The sequence below is a fragment of the Dryobates pubescens genome, chromosome 23 (genome assembly GCF_014839835.1).
Source record: "Dryobates pubescens isolate bDryPub1 chromosome 23, bDryPub1.pri, whole genome shotgun sequence".
Lineage (NCBI taxonomy): Eukaryota > Metazoa > Chordata > Aves > Piciformes > Picidae > Dryobates > Dryobates pubescens.
This window is the reverse complement of record NC_071634.1, coordinates 6,958,213-6,974,409: the sequence shown is the minus strand read 5'-3', so window position 1 is coordinate 6,974,409 and position 16,197 is coordinate 6,958,213. Positions and strand designations below refer to the sequence as shown.

General features: G+C 48.8%; 1 protein-coding gene across 1 annotated transcript; it reads left to right on the top strand.

The window, feature by feature from the left end:
* The first annotated feature begins 13,641 nt into the window (after nucleotides 1–13,641).
* Nucleotides 13,642–15,830, top strand: ADRA2C (adrenoceptor alpha 2C). Its single transcript, XM_009909056.2, has one exon. It carries the CDS (start codon nucleotides 13,661–13,663, stop codon nucleotides 15,014–15,016), a length of 1,356 nt encoding a protein of 451 aa, XP_009907358.2. The 5' UTR covers nucleotides 13,642–13,660; the 3' UTR covers nucleotides 15,017–15,830.
* The last annotated feature ends 367 nt before the right edge of the window (nucleotides 15,831–16,197 follow it).

Sequence of the window (16,197 nt, the reverse complement as noted above, 5' to 3'; positions counted from 1 at the left end):
CTGGCAAAACATCTACTGATCTTCCCCAGTCAGCTTCCACACTGCCAGGGAAGAGGAGTACTTTTCATCTCCAGGCTATGATGCAGTTATTACCCTGCCCCTTGGATTTCTCTTTTCTAATCCACTGATGAAAAAATCATAGAATCATAGAATCAATAAGGTGGGAAAAGACCTCAAAGATCATCAAGTCCAACCTGTCACCCAACACCTCTGGACTACTAGACCATGGTACCAAGTGCCACATCCAGTCCCCTCTTGAACACTTCCAGGAACGACGACTCCACCACCTCCCTGGGCAGCACATCCCAGTGGCAAATTACTCTTTCTGGGAAGAACTTTCTCCGCACCTCAAGCCTAAACTTGCCCTGGGGCAGCTTGAGACTGAATCTGTCTGGACTACAAAACAGTAAAAGCTCTCTTTGAGGCAGAAAAAAATGGTATATGAGGATCAACAGTTGAATAAATCTCACTCCTCACTAAACAACACAACTCAGAGGAACCCTGAAAGGAAAGATCAACTGAGACACATTAAACTATTAGGCACAATTTGTCTGATGGATTTATTCATCTTTATGCCTTCCATGTGATTACATCAAAGTACTTTCAGGGAAGAACCTGGATGAGAGTAATATAGGGAATGGTAATAAAGTGTCAGCACTGCATTTCTGCTTGGAGCTGGTGGGCAGCAGGCTTACTGCAGACACACAGTTCCTTCAATTTATCCTAGGGGTGGCAAAGCCAGGGATTTTAGGAGATATTAAGGTGATAAAGTACTGAGGAAGGGGCAATTTTTTTTGCAATGGCTCTACATTTAAGGAGTTGACCAAAGTGTGCAGTGCTAGAGGATGATTATCAAAAAATCAAGTATTCCCCCCCACAGATTACCACAGTTTAGATCTAAGGTTAGTGAACATCCCTCAGTTTTAGGTGCAAAGACAGAATCAGTGGCCTTGAGCCAAGGCCTTGAGCAACATGGTCTGGTAGAAGGTGTGGTTGCAACTAGATGATCTTTAAGGTCCTTGCTAACCCAAAGCATTCTGTGAGTCCATGATTCAGTGTCATTTCTGGTGTAACACCTGCTGAAATAGTTCATTTATTTTACCTTAACTGCTAAAATGTTTTTTGAAAGGCTTTTTAGATAGATTTCACTGGACATAATCAAGCAGAAAATCCCTCTTCATTTTTTTTTCCCAGGGACTTTCAACTTCAGTCAGAAGCAGGAAACTGCTTCACTTTATTCCTCCACCTTCCTTCACTGGGATTCCTCCTTCTCCCTGCAAGTGCATGTCCATTCATACCTTCACATCCAATTGCACACAGCCTGGGGTTTGGGGCTTTGGAGGTGGGTGAGTTTTTCTGACTCTTTGGAAAGGGACTCTGGGAATTCAGTGCTGTCAAAGTCCATTTCCTCCCCTACCTTGGGAGGCTCCAACCCACTGCTCCTCCCTTGCCAGACGGACTGATACCTACCCTGGAAGAAAGGGAATTGTCACCTCCCCTGCTGAAAGTCTTCTGTTTGAAAGCAAAAAGTAGCTTGGCCAGAACTTGGGAGTTCTGGTGGATGAGAAGCTGGACATGGGCCAGCAATGGGCACTTGCAGCCCAGAAGGCCAATGGCAACCTGGGCTGCATCAAAAGGAGGTTGGCCAGAGATGGAGAGAGGGGATTCTGCCCCTCTGCTCTGCTCTGGTGAGACACCACATGCAATTCTGTGTCCAGATCTGGAGCCCTCAACACATAAAGAACATGGCCCTGATGGAGTGGGTCCAGAGGAGGGCCATGAAGATGAGCTGGGTTTATGAAGCACCTCTGCTATGGGGACAGGGGACTGGGGTTGTTCAACCTAGAGAAGAGAAAGCTCTAGGGAGGCCTAATAGCAGCCTTCCAATACCTGAAGGGGGCTACAAGAAGGCTGCAGAGGAACTGTTCCCAAAGGCCTGCAGTGACAGGACGAGGGGCAATGGTTTGAAATGAGAGAAGAGCAGTATTAGATTGGATGTTAGGAACAAGTTCTGTACTATGAGGGTAGTGGAACACTGCAACAGGTTTCCCAGGGAGGTAGTTGAGGCCCCATCCCTAAAGGTACTCAAGCTCAGGCTGGACAGGGCTCTGAGCAACCTGATCTAGTGGAGGATGTCCCTGGGGACTGTAGGGTAATTGGACTAGATGGTCTTTGGAGGTCCCTTCTAACCCAAACCATTCCATGATGAACATACAGAATGGCTCAGGGGGTTTTCAGCACCATTCCTGACCAATTTGTTACGATGTGGAAGCACACAAAAGGCTTTTCTCTCCTGTCACTCGCTGTAGGATGAATCCTATGGAATGCAATCAGTTTGGGCTGACACTAACCTGGAACAAATGTCTGTATCTCATCTCTTGATGTACTGAGACTTGGTTCTGTTGTTGTCATCAGACTTTTACTACTTTTTTTTAAGCTGGGAGCTGCATAAATCTCATCATCATTTCCTCTGTCTGTAACGGCTGTAATCTGCAGCTCAAGAAGATTCCTAATTAATATTAATTCCCACCCTGCACACAGTGTGTTTTGGCACGTAATTAGGTCTGAAGGGATGGCCAAACACACTGATCTCCACATTTTGAACAATTTAATTACAGGCTTGTTTTCTGTGTGGAGCTGCATGTGTTATGAGTTTAGTAGAGAGAGCATCGGTGCGGTCCTGCCGCTGCGGCTATCTCTACAGGAGGGAGGGCAGCCGGCTCAGGTCTTCTGCCCAAACCCATTTGATTGAAGTGAAAGCCAAACCACCAGCTTGTGTGAGTGCCTGTTTACCTGGAGGCTGCTTGGGCAGACTGCTGAGCTTGCTGCAGGTGCCTTCCTGAGGGAAGCTGACAACTGAGAGCAGAAAGTAGCCACTCAAAAGGAGGACTACTTTCAATTTTAAATGAATCAGAGAATCAGTCAGGGTTGGAAGGGACCACAAGGATCATCTAGTTCCAACCCCCCTGCCATGGGCAGGGACACCCCACACTAGATCAGCCTGGCCAGAGCCTCATCCAGCCTGGGCTTAAACACCTCCAGGGTTGAGGCATCAACCACCTCCCTGGACAACCCATTCCAGGGCTTCACCACTCTCATGGTGAAGAACTTCCTCCTCACCTCCAGCCTGAATCTCCCCACCTCCAGCTTCATTCCATTTCCCCTAGTCCTATCACTACCGGAGATCCTGAGAAGTCCCTCCCCATTCTTCTTACAGGCCCCCTTCAGATACTGGAAGGCCACAATAAGGTCACCTCAGAGCCTTCTTTTCTCCAGACTCAACAGCCCCAGCTCCTTCAGTCTGTCCTCATAGGAGAGGTGCTCCAGCCCTGTGCTCATCCTCATGGCCCTTCTCTGGACACCTTCCAGCACCTCCATATCCCTCTTGTAACAGGGGCTCCAGAACTGGATGCAGTGCTCCAGATGGGGTCTCACCAGAGCTGAGTAGAGGGGGAGAATCATCAAAAGAGAAGCTGCCATTGCCACAGGTTTACAGAGTCACTTTGCATGGCTCTGAGGATGAGAAATTATCCTCCTTACCTTTTTAGGAATTCAGCCCTTTCTTAGATTCTTTTTTTTAATGCATTTTTGAGTATTTTGTCCTCATGAAGACAGGCTTCTTAGTCATTAAGATTTTTTGCTCATTAAGGCATTTTACTCATAGACTTTTTACTTATTAGACTTTTCACTTGCTAAGCCACCTTTAAGAACATGTTACTGCTTTAGATAAGGAAGAAACCTCCACCCTGTCATTCACCACATGTTTCATGGATGCCAGGTGATGGGGCTTTCACTGGTAGAGGGAGCTTAACCCCTTACCCACCCTCTTGGCACATTATAAAGAAACCCTGAAAGGGACTGCCAGCAAAATAGCTCTGGTACATCTCACTCCATTTTGCAAAGACAGGAGAGAATCTAAATTGTCTCTGCCCAGTTAAAGGTGTCAGAACAAAGTGCTGGAAAGCAGCTCCATGGAGAAACACCTTGGAGTCCCAGTGGACTGCAAGATCTTCATGGGACAGTAACGTGCACTTGTGGCCAAAAGAGCCAACAGCATCCTGGGGTGCATCAAGAAAAGTGTGGACAGCAGGACTAGGGAGGTTCTCTTCCCCCTCTATTCTGCCCTGGTGAGACCACACCTGGAATACTGTGTCCAGTTTTGGGCTCCCCAGTTTGAGAGAGAGAGAGAGACCCGCTGGAGAGAGTCCAAAGAGAGCTACAAGGATGATGAAGGGACTCAAAAACATTTCTGCTGTGAAGAAAGACTTGAGAGACCTGGATCTGGTTCATTTGGAGAGAAGAAAGCTGAGAGGGAATCTTATCAATGTCTGTAAATGTCTGAGGGGTGGGTGTCAAGATCAAGGTGCCAGGATCTTTTCAGCGGTGCGCAGAGATAGGACAAGGTACAAGCTGGAACACAGGAGGAGACACTTCTGTATGGTGAGGGTGACAAAGCACTAAAACAGGCTGCCCAGAGAGGTTGTAGAGTTTCCTTCTCTGGAGACTTTCAAAACCCACCTGCATGAGTTCCTGTGTGAACTGCCCTAGGTGATCCTGCTCTGGCAGGGAGCTGGATTCAACAATCTTTTGAGGTCCCTTCCAACCCTTACCATTCTGTGATTCTGTGATCAAAGCACCAGAAGGAACAAGACTGCCAACTTGCCAATGAGTTAATTGGTGGAGAATGATAATACAGATAAATAGCTAAGTGTGTAATGATAATGCCATAAGGGATCAATGTGTTTTCACAGGTGCCTCAGAAAGCTTTTCTTGTAAATTATTTCTTACAACCTAACTGGAGCTGTGGTGGATATGAGCCAAGATTTGCACCTGCTGGAATTGCTTAACATAAATAACATGAATCAGAACATCTGACTGGGGTGCTCTTGATTAATGATGGAGAGAGGGGGGGAAAAAAGAAAGAGCAGAACAGAAAATTCTCTGATGCATTGGTATTTCCTCACAGGATAGTCCCTGCACTGTCCAGCATGCTGGCCAACATTCCTATGCTGTTTACTTGAATTGTTTAACTGTTGAAGAACAATTGGGACTTATAGAATAGAATAGAATAGAATAGAATAGAATAGAATAGAATAGAATAGAATAGAATAGAATAGAATAGAATAGAGCAGGTTGGAAAACACCTTTGAGGACATTGAGTCCAACCTGTCATCCAACACTATCTAATCAACTAAACCATGGCATCAAGTGCCTTGTCCAGTCTCTTCCTAAACACCTCCAGCGATGGTGACTCCATCACCTTCTTGGGCAGAACATTCCAACGGCCAATCTCTCTTTCTGTGAAGAATTTCTTCCTAACATCCAGTCTAAACCTCCCCTGGCACAGCTTGAGACTGTGTCCTCTTGTTCTGCTGCTGGGTGCCTGGGAGAAGAGACCAACCCCCACCTGGCTACAACCAATAAGGTCTCCTCTGAGCCTCCTCTTCTCCAGGCTAAGCAACCCCAGCTCCCTCAGCCTCTAGGTGCAGTAAGAATGTGTATCTGTCTGCTCCAGCAGAGCTGACCCAGATGATCTTCAGAGGTCCCCTTCCAACCCTGTCCCTATCATTCTGTGGTTCTGTGTGATCCACAGTGAAACTCTGTGTCCTTACACTCAACCCTGGCACACTGCAACATCATTACTTACGGCTGTGTCATCCCTTGAGAGCTCAGCAGTGCTCCTACAGGGAAGCCAGCTCTAGAAGCACAAGGTCAAGAGAGAGCTCATGTGTCCCTGTGGACACCAAAGTGTGTTTGGAGAGGAATGTGAAGCTGTTTAAGAGGAGGAACTGCTGACAAACGTGGCAGGGCTCTGTGTGTATTTCTAAGCACAGTGCAGGTGTGTTGGTATTCAGTGCTAATGCAGGGACACTTCAAAAACTCTAATCTAAGTAGGGTTTGTAACTGCACTGACCTCTGAACTTGGAATTTAGGATTCATAACTGCTGATGTCACTGCAAGAGTTTAAGTTGAATTTGCTTCTGCACAATATTCATAAAACTCCTTCAGTATGAATTTGCTCTTTGAACAACCTCAAGTTAATTTGTATGAGTTCCGTGTTTGCATTTTCAAGACTGAAAGACTGTTACAGAGTTAGCTGAATCTGCTACAGCTCTGACAAGCAAGAAGAATACAAATAAGGGAGTGCTAAACATTGTGCTGAACTGGCCTCCAATTCCAGTAGCTGCAGCAGCCTCAAGGATCAAGAACTGGCTTTGGATTTAGAATAGAATAGAATAGAATAGAATAGAATTAGGATAGGATGGGATAGGATAGGATAGGATAGGATAGGATAGGATAGGATAGGATAGGATAGGATAGGATAGGATAGGATAGGATAGGATAGAACTGAATTAATTAACCAGGTTGGAAGATACCTTTGAGATCATCGAGTCCAACCTATTACCAAACACTATCTAATCAACTAAACCATGGCACCAAGCAACCCATCCAGTCTCTTCCTAAACACCTCCAATGATGGTGAGGAATGCACCTCTGGAGATCATTGAGCCCAACCCCACTGCTAGTTCTAGCAGTTCACCTAGTTCACCTAGAGCAGGCTGCACAGGATGGAGTCCAGGTGGGTTTCAAGTGGCTCCAGAGAATTTCCTGTGAACCTGAAATCAGCATTTCCTTTGAGTAACAGACAAATATCAGGCTGCAGTACTTGCTGCTACTCCTGCTGTGTGTCTTTCGTGAGTTCAACCATTCCAATTTGGAAGAGTTTATGTTCACCACTGGCTGATTTGTTCCTCAAGGTATGCTGCAATTTTGGGGATGTCTTCCCTAATATTCTTGATGATTGCTGTTAGCTTGGACACAAATCCATTGGAAGGGATTCCATTACAGAGATGTTAAGGGCTTGTAGCCAAAGTCTGTCTGCTAGCTAAATCAGATGAAAATATGTCACGAAAAGGGCTGTCTTACACTCATGCCAGAAGGGCCCTACAATTAATATCTTAGAGTTAAGCAGTGTCACAGATGTTAAATGACCTACACAGAATTTTCTCTATTTGGAAGCTGAAGCTTTTACAAACTTGCATAACCTCATTGGGGATGCAAATAAATGCATGCTTGATATAAGTTCAGCACAATAAACTAAATACTTCTCATCCATATGACTATGCAGAAGTCCTGCATGACTAAAAACCACGCTGAACTCAAGAGGAAGAGTCTTCAAATACAGTGCAGAGGTCTAGCAACATAATGCACTCACCCAGTGTGAGTGGCACAGCTCACAGTACAGGTGGCTGTGAAGGCTATTTAAACTTCTGACTTAATAAATAAGAAATGAAGCAGCCTTAAATGAGTACAGAGAATGGAAACAGAACAAACAGGGAAAAGGCAAGAAAGGGGACACAGATCAATTTTTCATGACTCTTCAGTGACAGGGAGGATCAAACAAACACTTCTGCAGTACCCCCAGGTTTGGTTCCAAAGGGCTGAGTCAATGGCACTCTGCAGCGCAGGCATGGCTGTCCTGATCCTGGTACACAAACAAAAAGGACTTAACAGAAAGAACATGTAGAATAACACTATGTACCACTGGGACCTAGAAAACAAAAATCCTCTCTCTGGAACTCTCTCCCACCACCAAGTCATCAGGAACAACAGAGGAGGACCTCACTCCCCAAGCAACAACAGAGAAGGATCTCTCCCCACCAACACATTGGAAACACCAGACCCACAAGGCAGTGCTGGATCCTTCATGGTGGTGACTTTCCTTGGAATCTATAAAGACACCTTTGCTTATACTTCTATACCTTTATGTCACTCCTCCTTTCCTATCTTGTGCCTCTCTTTTGACAGTAATAAACTATTGGAACAACATTTGACCTCCTTTGTGTCTTAATCCAACTGTGGGTGAGACAGGAACAACACTCCAAGCAAACTGGGACACTGGACACCACTGAAAATAGCCTGGCCCCAAACTCCTGACACCCACCCTTTAAGTATTGATCAGCATTGATGAGATTCCCCCCTTCAGTCTTCTCTTTTCCAGACTGAAAAGGCCCTATTTCCTTAGTCTTTCTTCAGAAGAGATGTTCCAGTCCCTCAAAACACATGGATGTTTTGGAAGTTTGGCTCCATTTGTGGACACTAAAAGCCTACCCTGACCTCTTTCAGGAGTTCACAAGTTAATGTCCATTTAATGTTGGAGAATTTCAGAGGCTTTGCCTTGAAAACAGTATTTACATTTTGAAGGACCTGAACTCCCTTCCAAAGGGACTCACTTTCCTCATATTTAGTTTCTTTCTCTCTAAATCCAGGACAGGCTCTTTCTTCTTCACCTCTTAGCCCAGTTTGCTATCCCATGGTTTGTACTGCAGCTTATCACTTCAACTACTAGCAGAGACTGCAGATGATCATGGCACCCTGAACAGATTCAGAAGGCAAATCATGCCCCAGAAAGTTTAAAGCTGTACAGTGTGTTTTGTCAGCAGCCAGCTTTGTGAAGGGTTGATAAGGCTGCATAATCTTGCCTATTGATGTAAAGCTTAGTTTGAAAGAGAGATCTGCCAGATGTTTAGTGCATCAGACTGTCCCACAGACCTTTATGTTTAGCTAAGACACATTTTTGAAGTCACAAGAGGGAAGTAAGGAACTCAGTTCCCACTGAAAATTAAGTAACACCCCCTGGACAAAGAAAGCTGAGATACTGCTCTCATCACAAGGAAGACTTTGAGGTGCTGGGGCAGGTCCAGAGAAGGGCAATGAAGCTGAAGGATCTGGAGAACAGGGCTGGTGAGGAGCAGCTGAGGGAACTGGGCTTATGTAGCCTTGAGAAAAGCTGAGACCTGATTGCTCTCTACAACTCCCTGAAAGGAGGCTGGAGTGAGGTGGGGCCTGGTCTCTTCTTCCTAGTAACAAGTGACAGGACAAGAGAAAATGGCCTCAGGTTTCACTAGGGGAGGTTTAGGTTAGACATTAGAAGAATCTTCTTCACTGAAAGGGTTCTCAAAGACTGGAACAGGCTGCCCAGGGAGGTGGTTGAATCCCCATCCCTAGAGGTGTTGAAAAGAGGCAGAGATGTGGTGCTGAGGGACATGGTTTAGCCCCAGCCTTGGTAGAGTTAGAGAATGGCTGGACTCAATGGCCTTAAAGGGCTTTTCCAACCAAAACCATTCTAGGATCTTCTGATACTCTGCAGACTAAGCAGATTTTCAGGAGGGTAGATTTCTGGCATCTATGCCCTAGCTTCATTCACCTTTATATACCTGAGCTGGGGAGGCATGTGGCAAGCAGGACCTCAGTTACACACCTGAGCACCCAAAGGTTACTCCTCTGGCTTCAGTGGTTATTTACTGAATCACAGCCCAACTCTGTGCTAAAGAAACCACAACCAAATGTTTGCATTTTGCTCCAATTTTATTTTATCTTACTTTTTCACATCCCAGTTGACATTTCCTCCCTTGACCTGGCAAATCACTGCTCAGACATTTGCTTGTCTCATTCCCATTGTTATGAAACTTCTGCATTGCCTTGTTTTGAGCCTAAAGAAGTCATGAGAAACCTTCAGCTCTTCTAATCTGAAGCCCTAAATCATTAACTGAAAGTTCAAGTTTCAGCTCATACAACTTCAAAACAGAGTTAGTCAGCCCGACTTCACAGTAAGGGGAGGAGATGGTGGTGGGGCTGGCATATCCCTTTGTGGAGAGTTAGTTCCTGAAGCCCCAGTGTTCCTGTGGTTTTGCAGTTTGTGTGCCCTGGATTTTAAACCCAGATGGAAGCATTTAGGTCATGCATTCTTGCTGTCTGCCTAGTGTCAGTCACATCCAAGGTTGACTTTAAGTTCCTGCACTTTCTCCTCCCAGTTCATAGACACCGTTCATGAAACTCTCAGCTATGAAGAACTGACCACAAGTATTAGGAAGCTGCTCCAGTAGTTATTCAAGTTTCTTGTTAAAAAAATGTGCCATTTACTTCCTGTTTGGACTTTACTAACCTCAGCCTCCACTTATTTGATCTTCCCATGGTTTGGGAAGTCTGTTAAAAAGCTCTTCTTATCAGATTGTTTGTCTGTTTAGGAGGACTTCAGGGGGCATCAGGTTTCTATTTGATTTTGTTCTTTATCTTACACTTTGGTTGTTTAGATGATTGCTGCTTCTTCATTTTAGTCTTATTAGAGTTTGTATCCTGCTTTAAGCTAGAATAAAACTAATTTTGTTCAGTTATTTTGTCCTTTCAGCTCAGTCTCTGCTCAGGAACTGCACTCTCTGAAGTTAACAGGGTATTTTTGCAGACAGTGGCTGCTTCTAGCAGTGAGAATGCAAATACTTAGAGGATCAGCATGAAGAAAAGCTCTGGCTTATACATGCTCCTGTGCAGACCAAGACCACTGCTAAATCCTTTGTACCTCCTTGGGGTACTGTAAAGAAAGAGGCCAAACTATTGGGGAGAGGTGGACAGGTGACCCTAATGAGCAACAAGGGATTCCATCCCATGGATGTCACAGTCAGTATAAGGGTCAAGCTCTTTTCTTCAATGAGAATCTGAGAGGACTCTCTCCATTCTGCCCTTGAACCCAATGCCTGCTTTCATGCATCCAGTTCCAGAGTCCAGCTCCTGAATCTACCTCCCATCTGCTGCTGAGGCCAGTCTGGGACTTCCCCAGTGCCTGCTCCCAGCATCCCTGGTGACGGTGATGTGGTTGGCAACACAGGGCTGAGTTCCATACTGGTATCTACTTGATTTCATTACAGCTGCCTTATTTTTTCTTTCCCTACCTAGAAGTCTCTGTCCCTTATTCCCTTTCTCTTCCCCTGTGGGAAAGGAAGGGGGTTAACCAAGAGCATGTCCAGTGGCCAGCCCAGCCCTGACCCTTGACAGTTTGTTACTGACAAAGGATGGTTTTAACATGATGTCCTTTCTCTTTTAGATGCAGTCACATCGTGTTTGTTAATTAGCTTTCAGATTAGAAAAAAACTTCAAAGCAAACTGCTTACTAAATAGATTAATTAGATCACAATCTCCAGAGGAATTTTCTTTCCTATCAGGGTTAAGCATAGTCCCTCCCAACCCTTCACAATCCAGGCCATGTACCTACACAAACGGGCTGAGAACAGAGGAGCCAGCGCTGGAATCTGAGGATCCTCGCACTCAAGAGTATCCCTTATCATTCCTCAAAGCCCCAAGCTGTTCTGTTTCAACCCAAGGGACTATTCCAGTATCAAGTATTTTATTATTTTAAATGTTAGAGTGAGAAAGAAAAGTCTCTGGGGGGTATGTGCCTCCACTACTCAGTTTCCTGTTACGAGCAATACGATCCTGGCAGTGCACCAGCCTGCAGCTCTCCCAAGACCTGGGGACTGCATTTATGGTTCCAGATGGGGCATAGGAGGGAGGCAGCTGAGTCTCAATCAGCTGCTGAACCTGGGAATGCCCACAGGCAAAACACCAGGTTCCTCTCTTTAGAAGTCAGCAGGGTGATGATGGAGGAGTTCAGGCAGCTCCAAAACTACACAGAAACTGTGGAAAGCAGCCAGGCTGTGGATTTCAGCACCACTGTGCCCACCAAGTTCTGCTGTGCAAGTCTACCTCTTTCACTGGGTATTTTACAGCATCACAATGGGCCAGGCACCTGTGCCATGCAAGGCAGTAACACCACCACACAGCACCAAAGGAGCACATTATTCTGGATTAAAAGTGAATTAATCTGCAGTGGGTGAATTCATGTTCTAGCTCATCTGAAATGAGCACAACCAGTCTTCTGGTTATGGCTGTGCTTCTCTGCTATTAAATAAGCACTGAAGGCTCTTGGCAGCATGGCAGGAGAAAAGCAGCACAGCAGCAAAGAGGCCAGTGGGGCCTCCTTGCTTGGAAGAAGCAAACCCTAGGCACCAGACTTGATAAGGGTTAGGTAATGGTTGGGCTGGATGACCTTGAGATCTTTCCAAACCAAATGATTCTATGATCTGACTGCCTCTGCTGGGAAGGAGGGGAGGGAGCCAGCAGCACTCCTTCTGCACCTGTTACTTCTGGCTACTGGTAAAACCAAACCCTTACACATCTTCCAGAGAGCCCAAAGGTCTGAACGGTGGAACTGTTACTCTAAATCTCCCTAGTGCTTCCCTTCCCATATTACTGAAGGTTCTCTGTCTTCACAACTACATCAAAATACTTACCAAGGGTTTTCCCCCTGCTTCCCTCTCACACCAGCACTCACCTGGTGTCAGTCTCATGAAATTCTAGATTCTTTTCAACTGGAACAGACTTTTAAGACCATTGAGTCCAACCATCAACCCAACACCACCATTACCACTAAACCATGTCCTTAAAAAGCCATGTCCACGCTTGTTGCCTCTGGGGATGGCAACTCCACCACCTGCCTGGGCAGCCTGTTCCAATACCTGACCACTCTTGCAGTAAAGAAAGCTTCCCTAACATCCAACCCAAACCCCTCTCATTGCAGCTTAAGACCATTTCCTTTCGTCCTCTCTTGTTAGTGTGTGGGGAGAGCCCAACCCGCACCTGGCTCCAACCTTCCGCAGATCTGTAGAGAGCAATGAGGTCTCCCCGCATCCTCTTCTTCTCCAGCTTAAACATCCCCAGCTGCTCCTCACCAGCCCTGTACTCCCCACCCTTTCTTAGCTTCGCTACCCTTCTGCGGACACGCTCCAGCCCCTCAAAGTCCTTGTCTCGCACATCTTCCAGCGTGACCGAGCTTTAGCCGTGCCGACCCTCACGCCAAGTCCGTGCCCCACAGCTGCCGTTTATCCCCAAAACACACCGCGACCCCGGCTCCCACCGCCCCTCGGGGCGGTAACGGGGTCCGCCTGGCGCGGCCGGGCGGGCAATGCCGCCCCCTAGCGCCCCAGCCCGGCGCCGCAGGCAGCGTCCGCTCCGCTCCGCCACCGCGCACCGGGGGCACTGGACCCGGCGCCGCTCCTCACATCTACCCACCGGGGCGGCCTCCGGGGCGGGGAGGGGGCCTTTCCCGCCGCTCTGCAGCGAGGAGAAACAACTGCGTGGCCACCGAGTATCGGCCGGGCGGCCGGGAGCGTTCCGGAGGCCACCGCGGCGGGGAGGAGAAGGCAGAGCGGCTGCCGGCAGGCGAGAAGCGGCGGCGGCGGCGCTCGGGGCGGTTCTGCAGCCGCCGGGGTGTTCGGCGGAGGAGGGCGCGGCGGGTTTCACCTGGCGGGACTGAGCATGCGCACGGCGGCGGGGCACGCTGCCGATTGGGAGCGCGATGCACGACTAGGACGGAGCCGCCGGGCAGCCGCGACTTCGCCGAGAGCGCGCTGCCGCGCCGCCGGAGCGGGGCCGCCGGGAGCCGCTCGCTCTCCATGGGATTTGATGCCGCCGCCGCTGCTGATCCTGCTGCTGCCACCTCGGACCCTGCTCCCTGCCAGGATCCAGCTCCTGCCGTGGACTGCTATTGGCCGGGCGGTGTCTTCTCCGGAGCCTCCGGGCTGCCTTGAGACGGGCATGACCGGGAGAGCGGCAGGAGCCAGCTGTGCCCCTCTGTCCCCTCACCGGGGACCCGGCGGAGGCAGCGGTGCCGCGCTCCCCGCTGCTCCGGGGCGGTGCTGCCCGGACCTGCCCTGAGGGGCCGGGGAGGGGACCATTGGCTGGGGGGCGATGAGGGCGGCGGGGTGGCGGCGACGGGGCGGCGGTGGCGGGGCGGGGCAGGGGCTCCGCGGGGCTCTGTAGGACGCCGATGCCCCGCACACCCATCATGGATCTGCTGCTGGTGGTGAACACGAGCCTAGGCTCCCCCAACGAGTCCCTGGCGCTGCCCCCCTCCTCGCCGTCCTCCTCTGCCCTCCTTCAGCCGCCCTCCCCGTACTCCCCGGCGGCCGTGGCCAGCCTGGCAGCTGTGGTGGGCTTCCTCATCGTCTTTACCATCGTGGGCAACGTGCTGGTGGTGATAGCTGTGCTTACCAGCCGGGCGCTGAGAGCCCCCCAGAATCTCTTCCTGGTGTCTCTGGCCAGCGCAGACATCCTGGTGGCTACCCTGGTCATGCCTTTCTCCCTAGCCAACGAGCTTATGAATTACTGGTACTTCGGCAAGGCTTGGTGCAACATTTACCTGGCGCTGGACGTGCTTTTCTGCACCTCCTCCATTGTCCACCTGTGTGCCATCAGCCTGGACAGGTATTGGTCGGTCACACAGGCGGTGGAGTACAACCTCAAACGGACCCCTCGGCGGATCAAGGCCATCATCCTCACTGTCTGGCTCATTTCGGCTGTCATCTCCTTCCCACCATTGATCTCCGTCTACCGGGACCCTGAAGGAGACGTCTTTCCCCAGTGCAAGCTCAACGATGAGACATGGTACATCCTTTCTTCTTGTATTGGCTCTTTCTTTGCCCCCTGCCTCATCATGGTGTTGGTCTATATCCGCATCTACCGTGTGGCCAAACTAAGGACCAGGACCCTCTCTGAGAAGCGTACCATGCCAGAGGGGTCCTCCCAGACTGAGAATGGCTTGAGCCGCACTGCTGGCGGCTGCATGTCCCTGAGGATGCCTCTGGGAGAGAATGGACATTATTCAGTGCACCACTGGCGCAAAGCCTCAGAGCTGGAGGACATTGAGCTGGAGGAGAGCAGCACCTCAGAGAGCAGACGGAGGCGGAGCCGAGAGGAGCATCCCCGCAAGAGTGGCAAGAGCCAGTCCTTCTCCTACTCCTTCTCCTCCAAGCACTCCAGCAGCCGTCTGTCCCGCTCCAGCAGTCGTTCCATGCAGTTCTTCTCGTACCGCCGGCGCCGGAAGCGTAGCAGCATCTGTCGTAAGAAAGTCGCCCAGGCCCGGGAGAAACGGTTCACTTTTGTGCTGGCCGTGGTCATGGGGGTCTTTGTAGTTTGCTGGTTCCCTTTCTTCTTCAGCTACAGCCTCTATGGTATTTGCCGGGAGGCATGTGAGGTCCCCGAGACTCTGTTCAAGTTCTTCTTCTGGATTGGGTATTGCAATAGCTCCCTCAACCCAGTCATCTACACCATCTTCAACCAGGACTTCCGCAGGTCCTTTAAACACATTCTGTTTAAGAAGAAGAAGAAGAACTTCCGGCATTGAGCTGGAGGGATGGATTTGACTTGAGCAGCAGTGTTGTTAAAAGAGAAGGAGAAGGCTCTATGCTGAAAAAGAAGGGAGGGAAGTGAATGTGGGGTTTGGGCTTAGAGAGAAGGAAGAGGGCTCGCCCCCATGGTGGAGGCAGGGTGATGCTGTGGGGTATGGGTTAGCGCTGGGGAGGCTGAGAGCATTACCCCTGGTACAGGGTGGTGACATGGTGCTGGAGGAGCGGTGCTGGAGCGTGGAGGGAAAGCAAGCAGGGGAGTGATTGTCGTTGAACCCTGATGGAGGGCATGGGGAGTCCACAGAGGAGGTGAGACACCGAGTCTGGGAGGCAATGAGCTTTTGTGGGCTCTGGAATTTTGTGGGAAAGCAAGCAGAAGCATCAGGAGGAAAAGATTAAGTGGCAATGGTGGTGGAGATTTGAGTATTTATAAATAGAGCAGCTGGGGCCCATGGTGGGCTCGTGCCAGTAAGACATTGGCTCGTACTGCTTCTGTGGAGAAAGAAAGTGCAAAGTACCAGGTACTGAAAGTGTTCTGAGTTATGAAAGGATTTAAATGTTTGCCAAAAACTCCCTAAAGAACAATCCAAACTCTTTTCTAAATAAACCTTTGTACTGTTAAAACCTTCTGAATGATGATTTTACACAGGGCTTAAGTCAAACAGAGAGCTTGAGGGGTTCCTTTGCCTTGGAGGGGGCTCTGCATTTAGAGCTGGATGGGAAACATTTTCCCTGTCTTGCCATGATTTTTGATTTGACAGTGGGGCAAACCTGTGAGTCCTGCATGTTTTCATGCAATATGAAAAAGAACACATGCACCTCATCAACTTACTTCCTTTTGCTGGGTCACCACCAGGCAGTAAATTCCTCCATCCCTCTCAGATCAGTGACTGAAGAACTGTGCTGTCCTAGAGCAGTTAGTGGTAGTGGGGGAGAAAAAAAATATCGTTTTGGTGAACTCATCTAACATTTTCTGAGTGTAAAAAAATCATCATCATCATAATACTCAGATTACTAAGCAGCTCACCTTGCATGTGCCCTGGGGGACTTTTTCCCTTCTCTTTTTGGGTCGGCCTCAATAGGCTTAGCTCAGGGGCTGGATGCTGCTCTCAGACAGGCAGTGGAAGGCAGCCTGCTATGCAGATTCTCAGAGGATGAGCAAACACCACACCACTAAGGT